Source organism: Mandrillus leucophaeus, unplaced genomic scaffold, assembly GCF_000951045.1.
Source record: "Mandrillus leucophaeus isolate KB7577 unplaced genomic scaffold, Mleu.le_1.0 Scaffold98, whole genome shotgun sequence".
In the NCBI taxonomy this organism is placed as follows: domain Eukaryota; kingdom Metazoa; phylum Chordata; class Mammalia; order Primates; family Cercopithecidae; genus Mandrillus; species Mandrillus leucophaeus.
The window spans coordinates 1321648-1345770 of NW_012110696.1; the positions used below are offsets into that span (position 1 = coordinate 1321648).

The 24123-nt window shown below is 45.9% G+C and overlaps 1 protein-coding gene across 4 annotated transcripts in view; it reads right to left on the reverse strand.

Moving 5' to 3' along the window:
- Positions 1-23840, reverse strand: part of WHSC1 (Wolf-Hirschhorn syndrome candidate 1) — a 106778-nt gene extending 82938 nt beyond the window's left edge. For 2 of the 4 annotated variants that reach the window (XM_011970863.1, XM_011970864.1), the window contains exons 1-2: positions 12359-12991; positions 8628-8790 (exon numbers count right to left, since the gene is read on the reverse strand). In XM_011970863.1, the coding sequence (XP_011826253.1) occupies positions 8628-8790; positions 12359-12955 (760 nt within the window). In that variant the 5' untranslated portion in view covers positions 12956-12991. Of the gene's footprint in view, positions 1-8627; positions 8791-12358; positions 12992-14203; positions 14380-23116 lie in introns of those variants that run through there. The other 2 variants (XM_011970862.1, XM_011970865.1) reach the window with 2 other exon arrangements.
- Positions 23841-24123: the final 283 nt, after the last annotated feature.

Sequence of the window (24123 nt, forward strand, 5' to 3'; positions counted from 1 at the left end):
CTAGACCAGAGAGCCCTCTAGTGGCCCTGTCCGGGCGTGACAGAGGGCTCACACTCTTGTCTTCTGGTCACTTCTCATCGTGTCCCTTCAACTCCTATCTCTTTATGGCCTGGTTTTTCCTAGGTTATAATTGTAGAACAGAGATTATTATAACATTGGAATAAAGAGTAATATAATACTACAAACTAATGATTGATAATATTCATATATAATCATGTCTATATTCTATATCTAATATAACTATTCTAAGTATTTTCTTTATTAGACTGGAACAGCCTGTGCCTTCAGTCTCTTGCCTCGGCACCTGGGTGGCTTGCCGCCCACATAGAACTACAGAAAGCAATGTAAATAACTAGGGAAAGCAGCTTAAAGAAAGTCTAAGCTTACTGCAGTGCAAAAGGTTAAGAGTGCTAGCAAACCAGATTCAAGCAGAAAAAATGAAGATTCTAGGAGAGAGCTCCAAGGGAAGAAAAGATGAGAGAAAAGAACTTTTTTACAAAGAAAGAAAATCTAAGTAAGGGAAGAGGGTTAAAAGATGAGTTCCAAGGAGCAGAAAGGGAAGATGAGACTCAAACCCAGGTTTTCATTTTTTTTTTAAGGCGAAAAAATAACTACATAAATATATAAACAGGAGAAACTAACTTCATAATAAGGATGAGTTTTAAGGATGAGGAGATGAATACTTTAAAAAAAGTAAGGCTATATGGACAACATAGCACATGATTTCAAAAGAAAGGCAATAATTAACTCCAAGGAAAACAAAAGATTTTACAAAAAGGAAAACGCAATTACAGAACACAACTTGGTTTTTCACTGAATGATATTTACATAGTCAAAATTATGTAAACACTTATTTTTCATTTATTACAAATAGTGACTTAATTATATGGGGAGAATGGGGGGAAAGAAATAGAAAATGGCTGAAGAGCTCAATCGTCATTTTCCATGATAGAAAGTTAACAGAAAAACGTCTACATGAAAAATCAAAGTATTAGAAGTAGAAGAAAATGTTGAAAGAGATAAAAATAATTACCTCTGGGGAGGAGAGAGGAAGGCAGGGGATGATTTTTCACTATTAATCTTTCAGTACAATTTGACTTGTTTTTAAGTGTTCAAACTTCTTTGATTTGAAAATACCTAAGATTCAAGGATATGTCAAGGGATTTGTGACTTCTTCCATTACTTTAAAACTTCGTAAGAACTTTTTCTTAGTAATGAAAATGAATACAGGTATGTTATAGCATTTTTATAATAAAGAAAACCTGTAACAGTACACACAATATAAAATTAACCCATGTTTATAAATAATGACACAGATCAATACTCCTTGCATGTCAGGTGGGAAAAAAAGCAGAAGAGATTATTGCAATCAATCCCAAGTTTGTAAAATAAATGAGTGTAACATTCTGAAGTTCCTTCCTATCTAGAAATTTGATAACATAACCGAATTTTCTACTATTTTTGTGGGTTTCTTTAATCCACATGAACTATCTTTTGGTCCAAGTTAAGAGGTGAATATCTCATTGTTTTATTTTACCAATAATTAACTAGTTGTCCCAGTACTATGTATTAGTAATTCTCCCTTCCTATGCAATTTCTTTCCTCTTTTTTTTTTTTTTTTTTTTTTTTTGAGATGGAGTCTCACTGTCGCCCAGGCTGGAGTGAATTAGTGCACTCTCGGATCACTGCAACCTGCGCCTCCTGGGCTCAAGCGACTCTCCTGCGTTAGCCCCCAGAGGAGGTGGGATTACAGGCGCCTGCGACCATACCTGGCTAATTTTTATACTGTTAGCAGAAACAGGGTTTCATCATGTTGGCCAGGCTGGTCTCGAACTCCTGACCTCAAGTCATCCACCTGCCTCAGCCTCCCAAAGTGATGGGATTACAGACATGAGCCACTGCACCTGGCCCTCTTCCTATGCAAGTTCTGATGCTCATTAATCACCATCTATATAAAAATGCATGTCACTGACCTCCCCACCTACATCCCCTTCTAAAAGAACCTGGCTTCTATTAACAGTCCTGGTACCTAATTTTGTACTATGTTCCTTTTTTCCCCATCACAGCCCATTAGACTACAGGTAGTCTGTGACTCTCTGGGCTCAACTAAGCCAGAGTTTCTCTCCAGATTTTGTGGAGCCTGTTAAGTTCCATGCATGCAAAATGAACCCCACCAAGAGACAACGCTGCCTCAGAGATAAAGCTCCAGGGAGGGAAGAGAAGCCATAAAGATGCAGACAAGGCCAGGTATCTGCAGAAGCCAAGAAGGAAGCACAGGAGCAAAGTCACAAGGACATGAGACCACAGAGCTCCCTGGGGAACAAAGGACAAGCATGGCCATGCCTAAGTTTCCCAGTTCAGTCTCTGGAGGGCACCAGAGCCCCAAAATAGGTAAAGCAGAAACTGCCAGAACTACAAGGAGAAAAACAGCACATCCACAATCCCACGGGAAATTTTAACACATCTCTCAGCAACTAATAGAACAAGCAAGAAACAAATTAGTAAGAAGGTTATACCATCAAATAGCACAAGACATGAGAAAGTCAGATTACCTGCAATATTTTTAGAAAATGCTGGAAGGATTTTTTCCTATATAAAGCATTGAGGGTTAATTCTTAACATTCCCTTCCATAACACAGAAAAAGTGATAACAAAAATCTCCACAACAGAAAATTACTTGATTCCAGACCACAGTTATCTAAAGAGAAAACCGGCCGGGCGCGGTGGCTCAAGCCTGTAATCCCAGCACTTTGGGAGGCCGAGACAGGCGGATCACGAGGTCAGGAGATCGAGACCATCCTGGCTGACACGGTGAAACCCCGTCTCTACTAAAAAATACAAAAAAACTAGCCGGGCGAGGTGGCGGGCGCCTGTAGTCCCAGCTTCTTGGGAGGCTGAGGCAGGAGAATGGCGTGAACCCATGAGGCGGAGCTTGCGTGAGCTGAGATCCAGCCACTGCACTCCAGCCTGGGCGACAGAACGGAACTCTGTCTCAAAAAATATATATATATACATACACACACACACACTAAGATTCAAGCTGGTCCATAAATCCCACACATGATAAATAATTTTTTTTTAAATGGGGGCCGGGCACGGTGGCTCATGCCTGTAATTACAGCACTTTGGGAGGCCAAGTTGGGCAGATCACAAGGTCAGGAGTTTGAGACCAGCCTTGCCAACATGGTAAAACCCCAGCTCTACTAAAAATACAAGAATTAGCTGGGCATGGTGGTGTGCTCCTGTAATCCCAGCTACTCGGGAGGCTGAGACAGGAGAATCGCTTGAACACAGAAGTGGAGGCTGCAGTGAGCCGAGATCATACCACTGTACTCCAGTCTGGACAAGTGAGCAAGACTCCGTTTCCAGGAAAAAAAAAAAAAAAAAACAGGATAGGAATAGAGGGTGGAAAAATACAAAAGTACCGGCTTCACAGGACCCATGCTCAGCCCACTCCATGGCAGATCTCTTCCTCACGTCCCTGCCCTTCCAAAACAACACTCACCATTCACTGTCTCACTCTCATCATGGGGTGCTGCAGGCCAAGTGTTGGAGAATCAAAAATGGACCCAAGAGCTCCACTTGGAGCAAGGGCTCAGCCCTGCTTGGAGACCTACTGCACACAGAGTTTCCCTTGCAAACTCTGTCTCCCAGAGCAATGAACACAACCAGTGACCAGACCTGGGCTCCTACATACCATTCTGTACTCAAAGAACCTAGGCCTTCTCTGAGAAATGGCTGATGCTAGGGTTGGGGGGAAAAAAAGAAAACAGTACAAGACGAGCCTGGAACATCTTGTTCTACCAGAACATAAAGAGGTGCTCAGGGGTTGACAGGGACATGTCAAAGGCATACAGCTTAAAGGAACTTAATGGGACTCCCACTGGTCAAATTTGGGACAATGTGAGGATTCAAGAAAATAAGGACTAAAATACATAACTTATTTTTTTAAGGGGGAGCTCATTTTCACAGAAAAATGACAGCTAAAAGGTAGAAAGTGCAGTAATAGCCAGTTACCATTTACCAAGTCCATGATGAATCATCAAGGACTGCTAAAGCCATGGTTGTTGGGGACAGGTATGGTGGCTCACACTTGTAATCCCAACAATTTGGGAGGCCAAGGCAGGAGGAAGGTCACCTGAGCCCAGGAGTTTGAGCCTGGAGTGAGCTATGATTGTGCCACTGTCCTCCAGCCTGGATGGAGAAACAGAGCCAAGACCCTATCTCAAAACAACAACAACAACAAAAAGCTACACTGTTGGGACAGACTACAAGCACAGTCCACAGGTCCCTCATTAATGACAATGGGGACCTGTGCCTTTCCACAGAGAGCTCTGGTGGCCATCGCCTACCAGGAGTGGGTCAGTTGACACATAAGCTCCTCTTAATGTGGTCTGACTAGCACTCTGTCCTTCCCTCACTTCTCTTTGTTCTACTTACTTCCTTTGACTCCTTTTCTTTTTAAGATTATCTAAATCTCCTTTCAGCTGGAGGGTATCTACTCAGGCTTGACTCCTTCTGAACAGCTTTTCAAATGTACGTATCTTTTACACTCTAATGCCTTCACAAAAAAGAAAAGTATATATCAGTCTTCTGAAGTAGGCTTGCTTGTGCCTCCTACTCCACATTCCACAATAATTTCTAGAGAAGCAGACTGCTGAGGTGAGGAAGGCCACTGCCCAGTCTAGGCTGGTGCAGGACACTCCCTTCTTCTGCACACAGATCTTTAGTAAAGGGCCAAAGCTACCTTTCAAGGTTCCAACTTTGAGATACAACCTGGCCTTCTGACCTAGGTCTGATCATGAGAAAACTAAAGCGGTCATGAGGAATTGGGGATTGGGAGTGCTGTTCTAGACTAGCAAAAGCTGAAGAGGCACAACCACCAGATGCAAAGTATGCATCTCAACCCCAAAGTGCAGAAAAAGGCAGGTATGGGGCCTGCCGGGGACATGCCCCTATACCTGCTTTTAGCACAATAACAGATCTTGTTACTGATGTGATGTTTCCCAAAATGTGGCTGGGTGCTGAGTCAACAAGGAAACTGTCCTTGTTCTGACGTATTTGGGGGTAACAGTGCCACGACAGCTACCAGATATCACGTAACAAAAGAGATGGAGGCTAGGCACAGTGACTCCTGCCTATAATCCCATTGGGAGGCCACAAGGCAGGTGGATCACGAGGTCAAGAGATCAAGATCATCCTAGTCAACACGGTGAAACCCCGCCTGTACTAAAAATATAAAAACTAGCTGGGTGTGGTAGTGCGCACCTATAGTCCCACCTACTCAGGAGGCTGAGGCTGGAGAATTACTTGAACCTCGGAGGCAGAGGTTGCAATGAGCCAAAATCGCGCCACTGCACTCCAGCCTGGCAACGGAGTGAGACTCTGTCTCAAAAAAAAAAAAAGAGAGAGATGCAACAGGTAGAACAAGATGTTTCAAGGTGGAGAATCTACATGGGGGCAAGGTGTCTGCTGTGCTGTTTGACTTGAAAGTTTTTAAGATAAAAAAAATAGATCAAATATTTCACACATACACATAAAAACTAGAATCCAAGTATGCCCATTTGGTATTATATATTGAAAACTGAGGGAATACCCGAGGACACGCAAACACTTAAAAACAGATACAAAACTATTAAAATTAACCAATACTAGGTGGCTGCAGGGTTAATAACTGGTCAAACAGGAAGGTTTTCAGGAAGCAGCTATAGAAGAAACCAAGGGAATCAGGGTTGATAAAATAAAAACTCAGATTTTAAAAGTAAAAGTGAGGATAATAACAATTGCTAATACAAGCGTCCGGTGGTCACTGCATTAAGACCTTTCCATGAAGGTGATGGTATCATCTTCCTCATTTTCATATACAGGGAACCTGAAGCTTAGCAAGATTAAGTTCATTATCAAGATCAGCCAGCTGAACTAGACCCTGGCAGGCTGATTCCTGAGTTTCAGCCTCAATCACAGAGAGTAACATGACAGTGCCATAAGCACAAGAGTGAAAGCACTTAGCCACAGTGCAAGGTCCAGGAATCAAGCAAAGAAAGAGAGATGAGGCCAGGCACAGTGGCTCATGCCTGTAATCCCAGCACTTGGGGAGGCTGAGGCGGGCAGATCACTTGAGGTCAGGAGTTTGAGACCAGTCTGGCCCATATGGTGAAACCCTGTCTCTACTAAAAATACAAAGATTAGCCAGGCGTAGTGGCGCACGCCTGTAATCCCAGCTACTCGGGAGGCTGAGGCACAAGAATTGCTTGAAACCAGGAGGCAGAGGTTGCAGTGAGCTGAGATCATGCCAGTGCACTCCAGCCTGGGAGACAGAATGAAACTGTGTCTCAAAAAAAAAAAAGAGAGATGAATAAAAATAACAGTATATCTGTATGTCAGAGAAGCTGTTGTAGACTACAGGAATTACTTAACTCCAAGGCAGGGGAAAGATGCAATGATATTAAAGCTGAGCTGCAGCACTGTGGCTCACGCCTGTAATCCCAGCACTTTGGGAGGCCAAGGCAAGCGGATCACCGGAGCCCAGGAGTTTGAGACCAGCTGGGCAACATGGCGAAACTCCATCTCTACAAAAAAATACAAAAATTAGCCAGATGTGGTGGCACACACCTGTAGTCCCAGCCACTCAGGAGGCTGAGATGGGAGGATCACCTGAGCCTGGATGACAGAGGTTGCAGTGAGCTAAGATTGCACCACTGCACTCCAGTCTGGGTGATGGAGCGAGACTCCATCCCAAAAAAAAAAAAGAAGAAGAAATTAAAAGTAATAAACCCTAATAGGAAGAACAAGGAAACTTTCAAAAGACTACTTCAGTTTCACAGGCATGAGAGGCTAAAAGCTAAAGATGGCATCACATAAACAAGTAAATATCCCCAGACACTAAAAAGGAAATCAGTAAGAGCTGCTTGTGTGCCACACAGACAAATGACATGGGAGTCACAAGGTTTGCTGTGTGGAGACTGTGCCTGGTTTTAGAAAGCAGAGAAAGAATTAGCAACCCCTCACACACACCCATGTGTGCCTGCACCTGGGCTGCAAAGGCTTGAAGGTCCATCCTCAAACAAAGAGGAGACAACTTCTGTCTCAACCAGCATTTGTTTTTTCATATTCTGACCAAGTGTAGAGACCCTGGGGTACACCCTAGGGTTCCTGCAGCCCCTTGGAAAGGAAATCCCCCAATTCTGGCAAGCCAAGGATGCCAAAGGTCCTCCACGGAGACAGAGCTGAAGCCAGGCCATAGGCTCTTCTGCCACAACTCCTGCAGAGCACACATGCCTGTGCCTCACAGGACAGGAGGCCAGGGCGGGACTCAGGCAAGGGCACCCAGGACTCAGCAGAGGTCTCTTCATCATCAGCCTGCCCCTCTAACATCTACATCTGCCAGGGAGGCACCACTGTACTCCACTTCTAACAGCCACCTGCTCCCACAGCCAGCTGACCAACCTGTTTGACCATGCAGGTGTCAGTGCAAAGACGTAAGCTCATAGCAAAGGCAGCAACGCTGCCCCCACAGGAGCTCAGGCCTTCAGCCAGAGACCAGAAGGGGACATGTACGCAAGGACCACCAAGGGGTCATAAGAGGCTGACTGGTCAGCAATACTGGACTGGAGCACTGGCCTGGTCTGGCCTGGCTCTAGATGCCACACTTCCAGAGGGTGCACAGATCAGATCACAGGGTGACACTAACTTGCTCAGTTCTAACTCTGCACTCACCACATTGAAACTTGCTCAAACTAAATTCCAACTTCACTCTAGAAGAACTTTCAGAAAAACCTCAAACCACATTATCTTTTACTCTTCATCTAAAAACACATTTATGGGTTGACCAACTATTATTTGCTCTGTATCAGGGACATAGAACATTCTTTCTTTTTGAGACATAGTTTTCGCTGTTGTTGCCCAGGCTAGAATACAATGGCGCAATCTCAGCTCACTGCAACCTCTGCCTCCTGGATTCTAGCAATTCTCCTGCCTCAGCCTCCTGAGTAGCTGGGATTACAGGTGTGCGTCACCACATCCAGCTAATTTTGTATTTTTAGTAGAGATGGGGTTTCACCATGTTGGTCAGGCTAGTCTCGAACTCCTGACCTCAAGTGATCCACCCGCCTCGGCCTCCCAAAGTGCTGGGATTACAGGCGTAAGCCACCGCACCCAGCCTTACATTCTTAATATGTTACATCAGCTGCTCCATGTAAAAATCAATTTATCTACCCAAGCTTCATAAGACAAAGATGATCATTTCCAGTGTTTTCCATCTTCCCATAGGCCTAATAAAATTCACTTGGACATTTTTACAACTTAAACTTAGCATAAAACACTCTTGTTGCAAATCATCCTGAAACAAGCAATCATTGTAACTAAATAATAAACTATCATAAAAACAGAAGTTATACAAGGCAAAGGTTATATCTCCCTTAACACTAATTCAATCAGATGCAGTACGTATTTGAGTTGAATATAAAAAGAAATGGCAACACATCACATGTGAATCAATCACTAACTTTAGGTAAAGCTGCAGAAATGAACCACAGCAGGGCTATTTAGAAAGAGTAAGAAAGAAGCTTGGAGATGAGAAAGATTAAGTGCAGAAGAGAGTTGGAAAAATAACCCAAAGAACACAATACCTTTAAGTTTGGTATAGCTGTGAAGGAGTGGATCTGCAGAAACCATGCAAGGCCACCAAGGGTAACCCGACACTTTGGACCACACCAAATCACCGACATTGTATTTCAACAGGTGGTCTTTGTCTCTTCCAGTGTTTGGACAGGACTCTTTCTTAGCTGGAATCTGAAAATGAACAACAAAAGACAAACACTAACACATCCAATCACTACCTGTGTATCCAGAAGACCAAGGATTCATTAGGCTATAACGTCCAAATACACACAGACCCCCAAAAATGGAGTGTGCTCCCTTGCTGTGTTTTAGATGATAGCCTCAACATCGTTTCATTAAAATTTTGTCTCTCAGGCCGGGCGCGGTGGCTCACGCCTGTAGTTCCAGCACTTTGGGAGGCCGAGGCGGGTGGATCATGAGGTCAGGAGATTGAGACCTTCCTGGCTAACACAGTGAAACTCCATCTACTAAAAGTACAAAAAATTAGCCAGGCGTGGTGGCAGGAGCCTGTAGTCCCAGCTACTGGGGAGGCTGAGGCAGGAGAATGGCGTGAACCTGGGAGGCGGAGCTTGCAGTGAGCCGGGATTGTGCCACTGTGCTCCAGCCCGGGCGACAGAGTGAGACTCCATCTCAAAAAAAAAAAAAAGAAAAAGAAAAGGCCAGGTGCAGTGGCTCATACATGTAATCCCAGCACTTTGGGAGGCCGAGGCGGGTGGATCATGAGGTCAAGAGATCGAGACCATCCTGGCCAACATGGTGAAACCCCATCTCTATTAAAACTACAAAAAATTAGCCGGGAGTGGTGGTGAGCACCTGTAGTCCCAGCTACTCAGGAGGCTGAGGCAGGAGAATCACTTGAACCCAGGAGGCGGAGGTTGCAGTGAGCCGAGATTGCACCACTACACTCCAGTCTGGCGACAGAATAAAACTCTGTCTCAAAAAAAAAAAAAAAAAAATTTGTCTCTCCCTCTCAGCTAAAGGATCAGGACAGTACATAGCACACAGCAGGTGTTCAACATTATGAAGATCTCTATATAAATCGATTTCCTTGGCCTACCATTAATAGAGGGTCTTCAATGGTGTTTTATTCAACTGGTCAAAAAGGAATTCTCACAGAATTTCAAATCCATACTGATCCCTGTCCCCAGTCATGTCTGACAATCAGTTCTCAGCAGCCCATGTGTCACCAACATGAACCATCCTAGAGTGGTGAGGGCAAGGGCAAGGAGGACTAGGAGCAAGTCTCGGCTCCATCACATGTAATCTGAGTCCTTGGGGCGCTCTGAGCCTCAATTTCTCCATCTCTAGAACATGATGGGTAGGTTGAGGCTGAACATTTCACCAAAGAAAACTCCTTCCCACAAGCCACACACAGTTGCGCTCTCCAGTGGAAACAAGCACAGCCAGCGTGGCTGCAACCCGCCAAGGGTGAATCCCTGGCCTTGCTCCTCAGAGCACTATACACATGGGTAGATTGTTCCACTGCCTCAGGCCTCAGTTTTCTCATCTGTGAGCTAAAGATGCTGGCCCGAAACCTTGCCATGAGCACGCTGGTGAGGACTGGCATGAGCTGCCACATGACACATTTTCATGTTGTTTTTATCCTCCCACCTCAGCCTCCCTAGTAGCTGGGACCACAGGCAGTGCCACCATGCCCAGGTAATTTTATTTTTTGTAGAGATGGGGTCTCGCTATGTTGCCCAGGCTGGTCTTGAACTCCTGGGTTCAAGCAATCCTCCTGCCTTAGCCTCCCAAAGTGCTGGGATTACAGGTGGGAGCCACTGCACCAGGCCTGACGTACTTTCAGAACCGCTACCAGATTACTGCACAGCAACCCAGGTTTACATTTACTGACCCCACTCTGCAGATGGAGAGTCAAAATTCAGGTGAGTTACTCAAGTTTTAACAAAACCAAGGGACAGAGCTAGGAATAAAAGCCAGGTTTTTTTGTTTGGTTTGTTTTTTTTCAGTTGGAGGAAAAAGAAAAACCCAGCTCTGATGCGGGAGCATCGTCTGAGGCCAGGAGTTCGAGAACAGCCCGTGTAACATACCAAGACCCTGTCTCAAAACAAAACAGCTAGTTCTCTGACAACTTGCACAGGCCTCTTCCCATGCAAAACCATGAGGTTCAATACTGCCATGGGCACTTCAAAAAATCTTTCTAGGCTGGGCACGGCCCCTCGCACCTGTAACTCGAGTACTTCAGGAGGCGGAGGTGGGAGAATCGTTTGAGCCTAGGAGTTTGAGACCAGCCTGGGCAACACAGCAAGACCCCATCTCTACAAAAAACAAAAAATTAGCTGGGCACATAGTGGTGCACACCTGTGGTCCAGCTACTCAGGAGGCTGAGGTAGGAGGATCACCTAAGCCTGGGAGGTCAAGGCTGCTGTAAGCCATGATCACACTACTGCCCTCTAGCCTGGGCAGAGACCCTGTCTCAAAAAAAATAAATAAAATTAAGAAACTTTGCCACTGCAATTACATGAGCAAGAACTAAATAGCTCCTGAGTAATCAAAAAACATTTTTTTAACCCTCAAAGCTCTTCATTATTTTAACAATTCCAAGGAGCAGCAACTAAAGAGCAACACCCTATCGACCACCAGATGAACAGAGACTGCTGCCCCATCAAGAGTTCCTTCCTTCTGCCAAAGCCATGGCCCCTCAGTTGTTTCACATGGCTTATATTCATCCGAGTGTCAGGGCCAATCTGAATGCCACGTGAAGGCATGGAAACACCAACCACCAGGCAGAATGGAGCAGCACCACCACATCTTTCCATCTCAAGTTAGGATGAGGAAACACTCATTCGCTTGTGTCCAGTGTGCTGGGCTCTGCCCTGGGAACCAAGAATGGGAGGCAAAAGACACATCCCTAGGCCTCAGGGAGGCAGGCCATCTGCTGGACCACCTGGCTGAGAAGACAGTAAGTGGACACTGGACCACAGGGTAAGGACAGCAGGCGCACCGCTGCACAGCTCTGCTTCCCCACTCATCAGATGGTGCAGACTTAGGAAGTCACATTCTAGAGCCCAGCATGTCTCCACTGACCACACCAGGCTAAAGAACACCTTGGAGATGAGATCCTTGAAAAGAGTGTAACCTGATGTTGTCAAGCCAGGGCTCTGAAACTGGCAGAACCACATTAAGAAACAAGCATGGGCCGGGCGCGGTGGCTCAAGCCTGTAATCCCAGCACTTTGGGAGGCCGAGACAGGTGGATCACGAGGTCAGGAGATCGAGACCATCTTGGCTAACATGGTGAAATCCCGTCTCTACTAAAAAATACAAAAAACTAGCCAGGTGTGGTGGGGTGCGCCTGTACTCCCAGCTACTCGGGAGGCTGAGGCAGGAGAATGGCGTGAACCCAGGAGGCGGAGCTTGCAGTGAGCTGAGATCCGGCCACTGCACTCCAACCTGGGCGACAGAGAGACTCCGTCTCAAAAAAAAAAAAAAAAAAAAGAAACAAGCATTGCCTCTTTTTAGCCATTTGAATCTTGAACACTTAGCTCACCTCTCTAGACCTCTCAACAGGCTCAGCAGCCAGCTGAGAACTGAGGAGGCAGTGCCAGGGCATCCTGGAGCCCGCCCTCCAACCCACAGCCAGGGTTCAGGCAAGTGGCTGGAAGTACCAGACCTGTTCTCAACTCCTCCGCCCACCCCAGTACTCGTGCAGGTGCCCTTACACGGTGGCCACGCTCACTGCTCGAGGTCACATGACCCCTGACACGTCTCCTAGGTACCTTTTTATCTGAAGGACTCGAGATCTTAGACACAAGAGCTGCTTCGACAAGGCCCTGCTCCAGCAAGGAGTCATATTTTATGCTCCTCTTCCTGTTCCTTCTTGCCTTGTTTTCTGGTTTTTGTCCATTTTCTTCTGACTGAGACACATCAGCAGCACTGTCACCACAAATGGAAGATTCAAAGAGAGGCTTCCCATTCATGTACGTTTTGGTGATCTTCAGCTTAATTTCTGGAGAGCCATTTTTGATAGGGGTAGTGTTAGGTGGTGTCCCAATCCCTTTCATTTCCTGGGACTCAAAACGCAGTCTGGCATCATGTGCACCAGGTTCTCCATTAAACACCCGGGAAGTAAGATCTTTCAGCTTGTCAGCTGGAATAAAGGGCAGGGCGTCGTGGCCGTTAAACTTCTGCATGACCCCCTCCTGCAGGCTGCTGGAGAGCTGGGCTTTGCTGAGGAACACAGAACACTCGCGATTCACCTCACAGCTCGGAGTCTTTCCATTGGCACTGCCGAGGATTTCTGGTGCCTGCTTCATCTTTATGCACTTTACAACACTCTGAACAGAAAGGGGACTCTGCTTGATGCTAAATTCCATTCAGCCCAGATGCTTCCGTTCTTAGAACACTATGGTATTAAAAATAGAAAAAAGAAAGAAAAAGCAATTACATTTAAAACCTAGGATAGGTATGCCAGGACCTCTACAGCTTTGTGGGGTCTGATTTTCTTTGTAAGTAATTTATGATGTTTTTATAATAATTCAGGTCACAGAAGGCAGTTTTAGTATCACAAAAATTACACGGAATCAAAAAATGATAAAGCTGAAAGGAAAGAACAAGGAATCATTTTTTAAAGGAAAAACATGAAAGTCAGTCAAGACAGCAAACTCCAATCATACCACTAATAATCCACAGCATGGCCATGGACGCATAACTTAATTTGTCAATCATCCCTGAAACACAGATTTCCACCTGTCCACCAGCATATACTTAAAAGAGCTAATATGTGTGAGGCAGCTGGCATAATGACAGGCCTATGCAAAAGGACAACAGAGAACAGCATAAAAGCAAAATCAACACTAACAGGAAAAGAGTTCATCCCAGTCCCTCCTGTTACAGCTGAGGTATCAGGCTCAGAATGTGTCCAAGATGACCTGGTCAGCAAAGTGTAAAACCAGATATTCCAACTCCAAGCACAGGATTAGCTCCAGGTTGATGAAAATAAGAAGCAAAAAACCAAGAGTCTCCAAGGGTGAAAGCATTCCCAGTCAGGTCTGGCTATGCTCAACCCGGTATTCTTATCACAGTCCACTATCCCCTCCGTGTTCAGGCCTAAATTAAATAAGAAAGAACACAGCAGTAACATCACATATTTTAGCTACTATCTGAAGATTAACTACTTGAGGACAACACTGCTGAGCCACTTTGCCAGTGCACCACACTGGCCAATGAAGCCCAAGTGCAGAAGTACGCAGTTTAGGAAGATGACTCTGGCTGCAGTGTGGTGGTGTGGGGTCTTCACTGCAAAGCTACAGTCCCTAATCTGAGACACCTAGTGAAGGGGCCAGAGCCCCAAAACACAGCTAGGAATAAGAAACAGGTAGGCACCCGCCCCAGCTGGGAAGGCATCTCTCAGGTGTACACCATCAAAAGCTCCAACAAGAGCCCTCTGAGAAGGCAGAAACCAACAGCATCAGACACTGGGGAAAAACGGAATACAGTAAGGACCAGAGATGCCCGTGGATTAGAACAGCGGTTCTCAAACAGGGAGGATTTTGTTCCCCAGGAACACTTAGCCTCATCTGGAAGCATTTTTTAATTACCACCACTAGGGGGAGGCCCCTGACCTATGATGGGTGGTGGTCATGGATGCTGCTGCGCCTCCTGCTACGCACAGGATGCCCGGGCAACAGGGCTATGCAGCCCAAGAAGTCCACAGTACTGAGGGGGAAGACACCTGACGTGCAGCAATAGGGGGCCGCTGGTGTCTACAACCTGCAGTCTCCACAGAAAAGTAGACAGCCGAGGAAGGAGACAGGAAGAAAAGAGCAAATGTAAAACCTTGAAAACGTTAAAGTCCCAGTTCAGTTTCATGTGCTTTGGACAACTCTTTAACACCAAAACACACACAAATGTGTTCTGTCTGGCCCGCACGATTTCTTAAAAAGGTAGAACGGCCGGGCGCGGTGGCTCAAGCCTGTAATCCTAGCACTTTGGGAGGCCGAGATCGGTGGATCACGAGGTCAGGAGATCGAGACCATCCTGGCTAACCCGGTGAAACCCCGTCTCTACTAAAAAATACAAAAAACTAGCCGGGCGAGGTGGCGGGCGCCTGTAGTCCCAGCTACTCGGGAGGCTGAGGCAGAAGAACGGCGGGAACCCGGGAGGCAGAGCTTGCAGTGAGCTGAGATCCGGCCACTGTACTCCAACCTGGGCGACAGAGCAAGACTCCGTCTCAAAAAAAAAAAAAAAAGATAGATCAAAGTCAGTTCCTCTTCTAGCTCATATCATACCAGCCTGTCCCACAGGTAAAAACTATAACCCTGGACAAAATATTAAAAAAACACCTCCTGAAGGAACTGAGAGCAACCAAAAGCAGAGAGAAAATGGATGGAATCAATTCTTGAAAGAAATGGAACAGCACTGGGTAAACTCCATTTTTAAATGTGTGACTGAGGAGAGTTTGAAGCAACTGTAACAGCTATAAAATGAGGGGGGAAATCTCAAGGACAGAGTCTCAGAGGGGAGCCCCAAATTCTGCCTATAAACTCTGCCCAAATTCCAGGCTGATTCCAAGCAGCCTAGCTTATGAAATAACTGAAAAGAGATTCCAGCTGTTGGACACACACACACACACACACACACAAAAAAAAAAACACTTTCAGGCTTTTTTTTTTTTAGACAGAGTCTCGCTCTGTCACCCAGGCTGGAGTGCAGTGGTGTGATCTGAGCCCACCACAACCTTCACCTCCCGGGTTCAAGCAATTCTCCTGCCTCAGCCTCCTCAGTAGCTGGGGCTACAGGCACCTGCTACCACGTCTGGCTAATTTTTTTTTTATTTTTAGTAGAAACAGGGTTTCACCGTGTTACCTAGGATGGTCTTGATCTCCTGACTTCGTGATCCATCCACCTTGGCCTCCCAAAGTGCTGGGATTACAGGTGTGAGCCACCGCGCTCGGTCACAAAACCATTCTTAAGGGGAATGTGGCCGGACTTTGGGAGGCCGAGGCAGGAGGATCACTCAAGTCCAGGAATTCAAGACCAGCCTGGGCAAGACAGTGAGAGCCCATCTCTACAAAAAATACAAAAATTAGCCAGCCGTGGTGATGTGCACCTGCAGTCCCTGCTACTCAGGAGGTTGAGGCAGGAGGTTCACTTGAATCCAAGAGGTCAAGGCTGCAGTGAGCTATGATTGCATTACTGCGCTCCAACCTGGATTACAGAGCAAAACTAAAAAGAAGAGAGAAAAAAAAAGGAAACAGAGCCTCACTGATCCGTGAAACAATATTAAAGCGTCTGGAGTCCTACCCAGAAAGAGGAGAAGGGGAAAAAAAAGGCAAAAATATTTGGAGAAAACAATGGCCCTCTAAAAGTTCCCCAATTTGGTGAAAAGTTCAGCAGCTGGGTGAGGTGGCTCATGCCTGTAATCCCAGCACTTTTGGAGGCCAGTGCAGGTGGATCACTTGTGGTCAGGAGTTTAAGACCAGACTGGCCAACATGGTGAAACCACAACTCTACTAAAAATACAAAAATTAGCCAGGCTTGGTGGCACGTACCTGTAATCCCAGCTACTTGGGAGGCTGAGGCAGAAGAATTGCTTGAACCCAGGAGGTGGAGGCTGCAACAAGCAAAGACCATGCCACTGCACTCCAGCCTGGGTGACACAGTAAGGCTCCGTCTCAAAAATAAATAAATAAACATAAAAATAAAATTTTTTGTAGAGACGGAATCTTGTCTTGTTGACCAGGCTAGTCTCTGAGTCCTGGCCTCAAGCAATCCTTCCACCTCGGCCTCCCAAAGTACTGGCGTTACAAGCAGGAGCCCCTGCACCCTGCCAAACAATTTTTTTTTCCCTTGAGACAGGGTCTCACTATCACCCAAGTTGGAGTGTAGGGCAATGGCACAATTTCAGCTCACTGCAACCTCTACCCTTCAGGGCTCAAGCAATCCTCCCATCTCAGCCTCCCAAGTAGCTGGGACTAGAGGTGCATGCCACCATGCTCAGCTAACTTTTTAATCCATTTTTTGTAGAGACGGATCTCACGATACTGTCCAGGTTGATCTCAAACTCCTGGGCTCAACGGATCTTCCCATCTCAACCTCCCAAAGTACTGGGATTACAGGCATGAGCCACTGCACCCAGCCCAAACCACCTTTTTTTTTTTTTCCCCCGAGACAGTCTCGCTCTGTCACCCAGGCTGAAGTGCAGTGGTATGATCACAGCTCACTGCAACCTCTGCCTCCCAAACTCAAGTGTCTCCCGCCTCAGCCTCCTGAGCAGCTGTGAGGAGTATAAGGCACTTGCCACCATGCCCGGCTAATTTCTGTGTTTTTGTAGAGACAAAGTCACCATGTTGCCCAGGCTGGTCTCAAACTCCTGGGCTCAAGCGATCCACCCGCCTTGGCCTTTCAAAGTGCTGGGTGCAGATGTGAGCCACCATACCCATGGGTTTAACAATCTTTCTTATGTTGGGGAAGGCAAGGAGTGGGTAAGTTCTTAAGTTTAGAAAAGTATGAAGAACAATAGGACAAACGAATATACCCACCACCTTGAAAGACAATTTTTTGCATTCTGCCACTTTTGCTTCCAGTTTTTTGTTGTTATGGTTGTTGTTTGAGATGGATTTTTGCTGTCGCCCAGACTGGAGTACAATGGCCCAATCTCGGCTCACTGAAAGCTCTGCCACCCGGGTTCAAGCGATTCTCCTGCCTCAGCCTCCTGAGTAGCTGGTATTACAAGTGTGTGCCACCACGCCCGGTTAATTTTGTGTGTGTGTATTTTTAGTAGACGGGATTTCACCATGTTGGCCAGACTGGTGCTGGTCGTGAACTCCTGACCTTGTGATCCACCCACCTCGACCTCCCAAAGTGCTGGGATTACAGGCATGAGCCACTATGCCCAGCCACTTCTAGTTTTAACATGAAAGAAAAGAACTACAAATAATAACCACTACAAATGTGTATTTAGTGCTTCCTCTGTGGCACTCTGGTTTGAAGGCAGTCTCGAAACCTGAGAACTAGGAAAGGAAAGGAGGAACAGGAGCCAGCCCTCATGGGGCTGCCAGGTCCAAGAAGCCAGGGTCGCCTAGGCAGACCATCCACCTCCACACCCACAACACTGTAAGGTGGGTATGACTCTTCCACTCCACAGGTGCAGGGGCTGTGACACCCACGTCGTACAGCTGGGAAGCAGAGGGGCAGCACTCAAATATAAGCACTCTACCTCTAGGTGCTGCCTCCCACCAGTCTGGTGAGGAGTGAATGCATAAAGCAAAGATGAAGTCTACCTTATTTCCAATGTATAAGTTCCATTTGCTGTCCCCCAGAGGCAATCTCCATCATGATTTTCCTATATATCCTCCCAGGTTATAGTATGTATCCATTAACACAGAACTGTTGCATGCAGTTTGTATTGCTATAAACACCATCATACCTTTGCTCTGCAACTTGATTAGTCAGTCAACATGTCTTTATTTCCCCATGATGATATGTACAAATACAGCTTAGTCTTTTTAGCTGTTGTATTATTATTAATCACAAATAATTTATTCTTATTAAGTTATTCAAAGATGATGGAAACAGGCCAGGAATGGTGGCTCATGCCTGTAATCCTAGCACTTTAGAAGGCCAAGGCGGGAGGATCATCTGAGGTCGGAGTTCGAGACCAGCCTAGTCAACATGGCAAAACCCTATCTCTACTAAAATACAAAAATTAGCCAGGTGTGGTGGCGCACACCTATGATCTCAGCTACTAGGGAGGCTAAGGCAGGAGAATCACTTGAACGTGGGAGGTGGAGGTTGCCGTGAGTCGAGATCGCACCATTGCCCTCCAGCCTGGACAACACAGTGAAACTCCATCTCAAAAAAAAAAAAAATGATGGAAACATACATAGAACATGATGTAAAGTTTCCCAAAATATTATGCAAAGTTAGCATAATCCTTATACCAAAACCAGGGAAAAAAAAGAAGTATTAAAAAAAAAAAAAGCTATAGACAAGATCAGTCAAGAACTGACTGAAACTACCCCAAATAGAAGTCAATCAAACCCAGCCATCACTGTATTAAAAAAAAAAAAAAAAAGATACCATGGCCAAAAAGGGTTTATCCAAAAATATAAGAATAATTCAACATCAGGAATTCTATTAATGTTGTCACAATATTAATACATTATGGAAATTTTCTGGTGAAGATGGAAAAATGCTGTTTTAAAGAAAAAAAGAGGCCAGGCATGGTGGCTGACGCCTATAGCCCTAGCACTGAGGGAGGCTCAGGCAGGTAGACTGCTTGAGTTCAGGAGTTCGAGACCAGTCTGGCCAACATGGTGAAACCCTGTCTCTAATACAAAAATTAGCCAGGCGTGGTGGCACACACCTGTAGTCCCAGCTACTTTGGAGGGGAGAGGCAGGAGGATTGTTTGAAGCTGGGAGGTCGAGGCTGCAGTGAGCTAAGATGGCACCACTGCACTCCCACTCAGGTGACAAAGTGAGATCCTGTCTCAAAAAACGAATAAAGGTAAGAAAGAAAGGTAAAAGAAAAAGACAGAGAGAGAGAGAGAAACAGAAAGAGAGACAGAGAAAGAGAGAAAGAGAGAAGGGAAGAAAGGAGAGGAAGGAAGGAGAGAAATGAAAGAAAAGAGTTCAGGAAGGAAGAAAGGAGGGGAGGGAGGGAGGGGAGGAGGGAGGCCGGGCATAGTGGCTCACCACCTGTAATCCTAGCACTTTGGGAGGCCAAGGAGGGAGGATTGCTTGAACCCAGCAATTTAAGACGAGCCTGGGCAGCATAGTGAGACTCTGTCTCTATAAAAAATAAAATTAGCCAGGCACAGCGGCGCACATCTACAGTCCCAGCTACTGGGGAGGCTGAGGTGAGAGGATGGCTTGGGCCCAGGAGTTTGACGCTGCAATGAGCTGTGACCACACTACTGCACTCCAGCCTTGTGACTCAGCGAGACCTTGTCAGCTACATTGCCTAACACAAAGCAAAAAAGAGAAATCTCCAGGTCTAGAAATGAAAAGAGAACAGCAGTCTGAGCCTCATAGGGTGCAGGTTGCCCATGGCAGGACCCCAGAGTTTAAGAGCTGGGGCTTGGCAGCCGGAATACAGAGCAGAGGTGCAGGACAGGGCACTGGGCCTGACTGGGCTTCCTGCACTGAGCCATAAGGAGAGGAGTCATGGAGAGCAGCTGGCTACAGTGATTAGGAGCACCAAGTGTGGAGGCTGCTACCTGGACTAGAATCCCAGCTCTGCCACTTACTAAACTGTGGGACCCCGGCCAAGTGACTCTACCACTCATCCTTACTCCATGTCCTGAGGACAGAGGACCCACCTTGCAGGGTACTTTCAAACATTAAGGAGGAAAAGAAGCCACCACCAGGCAGAGGACTTCCTCATCACCAGGTATTTGTGGTCACAGTGCTGTCATCATCACCTGAGCCCCTCTATCAGCCAGCCCAGGGCTGGGCCCTCAGCAAACACCCACCAGAGGCCACTGGGGTGACAGAGCCACCCTTGAGAAATGTGAACCCCAAGCCTCTGCCTAAGAAGGCTAAATCCTGAGACCAAAAAATGTATGTCAAAACAGGTCTAGAATGAGTGACACTGGTAGGGCCTGCAGGGAGACCTGAGAACTGCTCATGGGGAGCCCCCGTCTCCCCCGGGAGAGCCACTGAGAGATGCCCCTGAGGTAAACACAGCCTCCCACCAGCAGTGGGAGATCTTCCAGGAGCCAGGCACAGGACAATATGGAAGGTCTTCCACAGAGGAACAGGAAATTACTGTTTTCATGATTTACAAACTTATAAAAAAAAAAAAAAAGGTATTGGTATTGAAGTTAAAAACTCAGTTGTTGAGTTGAATATAACAGACCAGGCACAGCTAAAAATGTAATAGATTAGAAGATAAATATGAGCGAATCAGCAAGGAAAAAGGTTGATAAAGAGATGAAAACCATGTAAAATTAAGACATAACGATCATGAATGTTCATTCTTTCAAATATTTATAAAGTGCCTACTATGTGCAAGACACTGATTTTAGGTGTTGGGATTATAACATTGAACAGAACGGGGTGAAAAACACTATCTACCCAAAAGAATTAAAAGCAGGAACCAGAAAATATTTGTACACCATGTTCACAGGAGCACTGTTACAGTAGCCAAAAGGTAGACATAACCCAGGGGTCCATCAACAGATGAATAGATAAGCAAAATGTAGACTGTCTGCACAGTGGAGTAGTATTCAGCTTTAAAAGGAAAGAAATGCTGATATCTGCTACAATATGGATGAATCTTGAAGACACTATCTATGCTAAGCGAAATAAGGCACACATGAAAAAGACAAATACTGTAAAATTCCATGTACGTGAGGTCCCCAGAATAGAATTCATAGAGACAGGAAATAGAATGGTGAGTGCCAGGAGCTGGGGGAAGAGAAAGGGGGATGGGGAATTATGGGGCAGACTTTCAGTCTGAGAAGATGAAAAAGTTCTGGAGATAGTGTGATGGTTGTACAACCATGTGAATGCACTTAAGACCTTAGAATTAAATGCTTTAAAATGGTTAAAATGGTAAATTTTATGTTACGTATACCCCCAAAAATACTCTACCTTCAAGGAGCTTACATTCCAATGCAGTTCTAGTTGGAGAGGCTTGAGAGGATGAGGGAAAGACAAGTTTTCCATTTTTCTTTCTTTTTTTTTTTTTTTAATTGAGACAGGATCTTGCTCTGTTGCCCAGGCTAAAGTGCAATGGTGCCATCACAGCTCACTGCATCCTAGAACTCCTGGGCCCAAGCAATCCTCCCACCTCAGCCTCCCAAGTAGCTGGGACTATAGGCGTGTACCACCACACTGGCTAATTTTTGTATTTTTTGTAGAGACAGGGTTTCACCACATTGCCCAGGCTGGTCTCGAATTCCTGGACTCCCAAAGTGCTGCGGTTACAGTAGCCAAAAGGTAGACATAACCCAGGGGTCCATCAACAGATGAATAGATAAGCAAAATGTAGACTATCTGCACAGCCAGACTATCACCTCGGCCAGCCAACAAATTTCAAAGAGATGAAACATTTTCCAGAGATGAAAGGAAAATTAGGTATTCTGATTAAAAGAGTACCCTAGGTTCTCAGCAAAATAAATGAAAACAAATCATCTAGATACAGTGTATTGAAATGACAGAGCATGAAGAACAAATAGAAAATCTTTGCCAGGCATGGCGGCTCACACCTGTAATCCCACCACTTTGGGAGGCTGAGGTGGGAGGATCACTTGAGGTCAGGAGTCTGAGATCAGCCTGGCCAACATAGTAAGACTCCATCTCTACAAAAAAATTTTAAATTTAGCCAGGTACAGTGGTACACACCTATAGTCCTAGAAGCTAATCCTAGCTTCTTCAGAGGCTGAAGGAGGAGGATCACTTGAGCCTAGGAATTCGAGGCTGCAGTGACCTATCAGCATGCCACTGTACTGCTGCCTGGGCTACAGAGCAAGACTGTCTGTTAATCAATCAAGCAAGCATTAAGGGAAAATAAATGCCCACCTAGTGCCACCACAAGTGTCCAGAATTTTATGCCCAGATAAATTATCATTCAAACACGAGGGATGGGCCGGGTGCAGTGACTCACACCTGTAATTCCAATACTTGGGGAGGCCAAGGCAAGTGGATCACTTGAGCTCAGAAGTTCGAGACCAGCCTGGGCAACAGGGCGAAACCCTGTCTCTGCAAAAAAAATACAAAAATTAGCTGGGTGCGTGCCCATAATCCCAGCTACTTGGGAGGCTGTGGCAGGAGGATCAGTTGAGCCTGGGCAGCAGAGATTGCAGAGAGCCGAGAAAGCACCACTCCACTCCAGCCTGGGGGACAGAGCAAGACCTTGCCTCAAAACAAAAGAACAAAAACAAGAAAAAGAGGCAAAATACATCTTGCGATATGCAAAGACTGAGAGTTTATTTTTTTTATTAAAACAGAGTCTCTCTCTGTCGCCCAGGCTGGAATGCAGTGGCACAATCTCGGCGCACCGCAACCCCTCCGCCAGGTTCAAGTGATTCTCCTGCCTTAGCCTCCCAAGTAACTGAGACTATAGGCACGCACCACCACACCTGGATAATTTTTTTGTGTTTTTAGTAGAGACGGGGTTTCACTATGTTGGCCAGGCTGGTCTCAAACTCCTGACTTCAGGTGATCCACCCGTCTCCGACTCCCAAGGTGCTGGGATTGGAGGCATTTAAGTCACCGAGCCCAGTCTGAGAGTTTAATACACATATCTCCTTCACAAAAGAAAGATGTAAAATCACAAGGACAAAGAACAGAAGGGATTAGAGTTGGAGATGTCAAACCTTGGAAGGCCGACTTAGAGGAATCAAATTTGTACTGGAGATGTGCAGTTGTAGGAAGAAGACTAATAACCTAAGAATTCCTCATTTATAAATATTTTTCTTCTTAAAATACCTTAAACTTACAAATGCAATATGACCATTGTAAAAAGGATGAAAATATTTAAGCACTCAAGTGAAAAATAAAAATATAGAGGTTAAAAGAGAAATTACCAGTTAAGAGTTATCAGTGGTTCTAGGACGGGCACAGTGGCTCATGCCTGTAATCCCAGCACTTTGGGAGGCTGAGGTGAACAGTTCACCAGGTTAGGAGTTCAAGACCACCCTGGCCAACATGGTGAAACCCCATCTCTACCAAACATACAAAAAATTAGCCGGGCGTGGTGGTACATGCCTGTAATCCCAGCTACTCAGGAGGCTGAGGCAGGAGAATCGCTTGAACCCGAGAGGCAGAGGTTGCAGTGAGCTGAGATCAGGCCACTGCACTCCAGCCTGGGCGACAAAGCGAGACTCCATCTCAAAAAAAAAAAAGAGTTATCAGTAGTTTTCTAAGGGGGACAGGAACAGAGGTAGAAGAGTTAAGCATCACATTGCTGTTTCTTAAAATAAGTGCTCAGGAATTATACAACTATTCACATTTCACGGAATATATACAATATGACCTGACACATTAAGGGGCTAGGGAGGCTGAACAGCCCCTATAGGACCACATGGACCTTGGGAGGTCTCCAACATGAGGGGAGGGACTCCGCTCTCCGAGGCAGGGGGAAGGCTCTGGACAACAACAATCACCATTCAGAACCCACTCACTCAGGCCAGGTGTGGGGGACCCACACCTGTGATCCCAGCACTTTGTGAGGCCAAGAAGGGAGGATCGCTTGAGCATAGGAGTTGGAGACCAGCCTGGGCAACATGGTGATGGTAAGATCCCATCTCTAAAATTAAAATAAAAATAAAGAAATAAAAATAAAGAACCACTGAGTCCCACAAGTTCTCCAGCACTTGGAAATAGAGCAACAAACAAAATGCATTCCTTATTCTTGAGGTGCTTATATTCTAGAGGAGAGAGGCAGAAATTAGGAAGTGTAGATATGCTAGGAAAAGAGAAACACAGAGGGCGCTGGGGAGGCAGGAAGACTATTCCTTCCTGGACTGGGGCTGGGTAAGTCCTAGTGCTCATTTCTGGTGAGGTTTTTGGTTTTTTTTTTGAGACGGAGTCT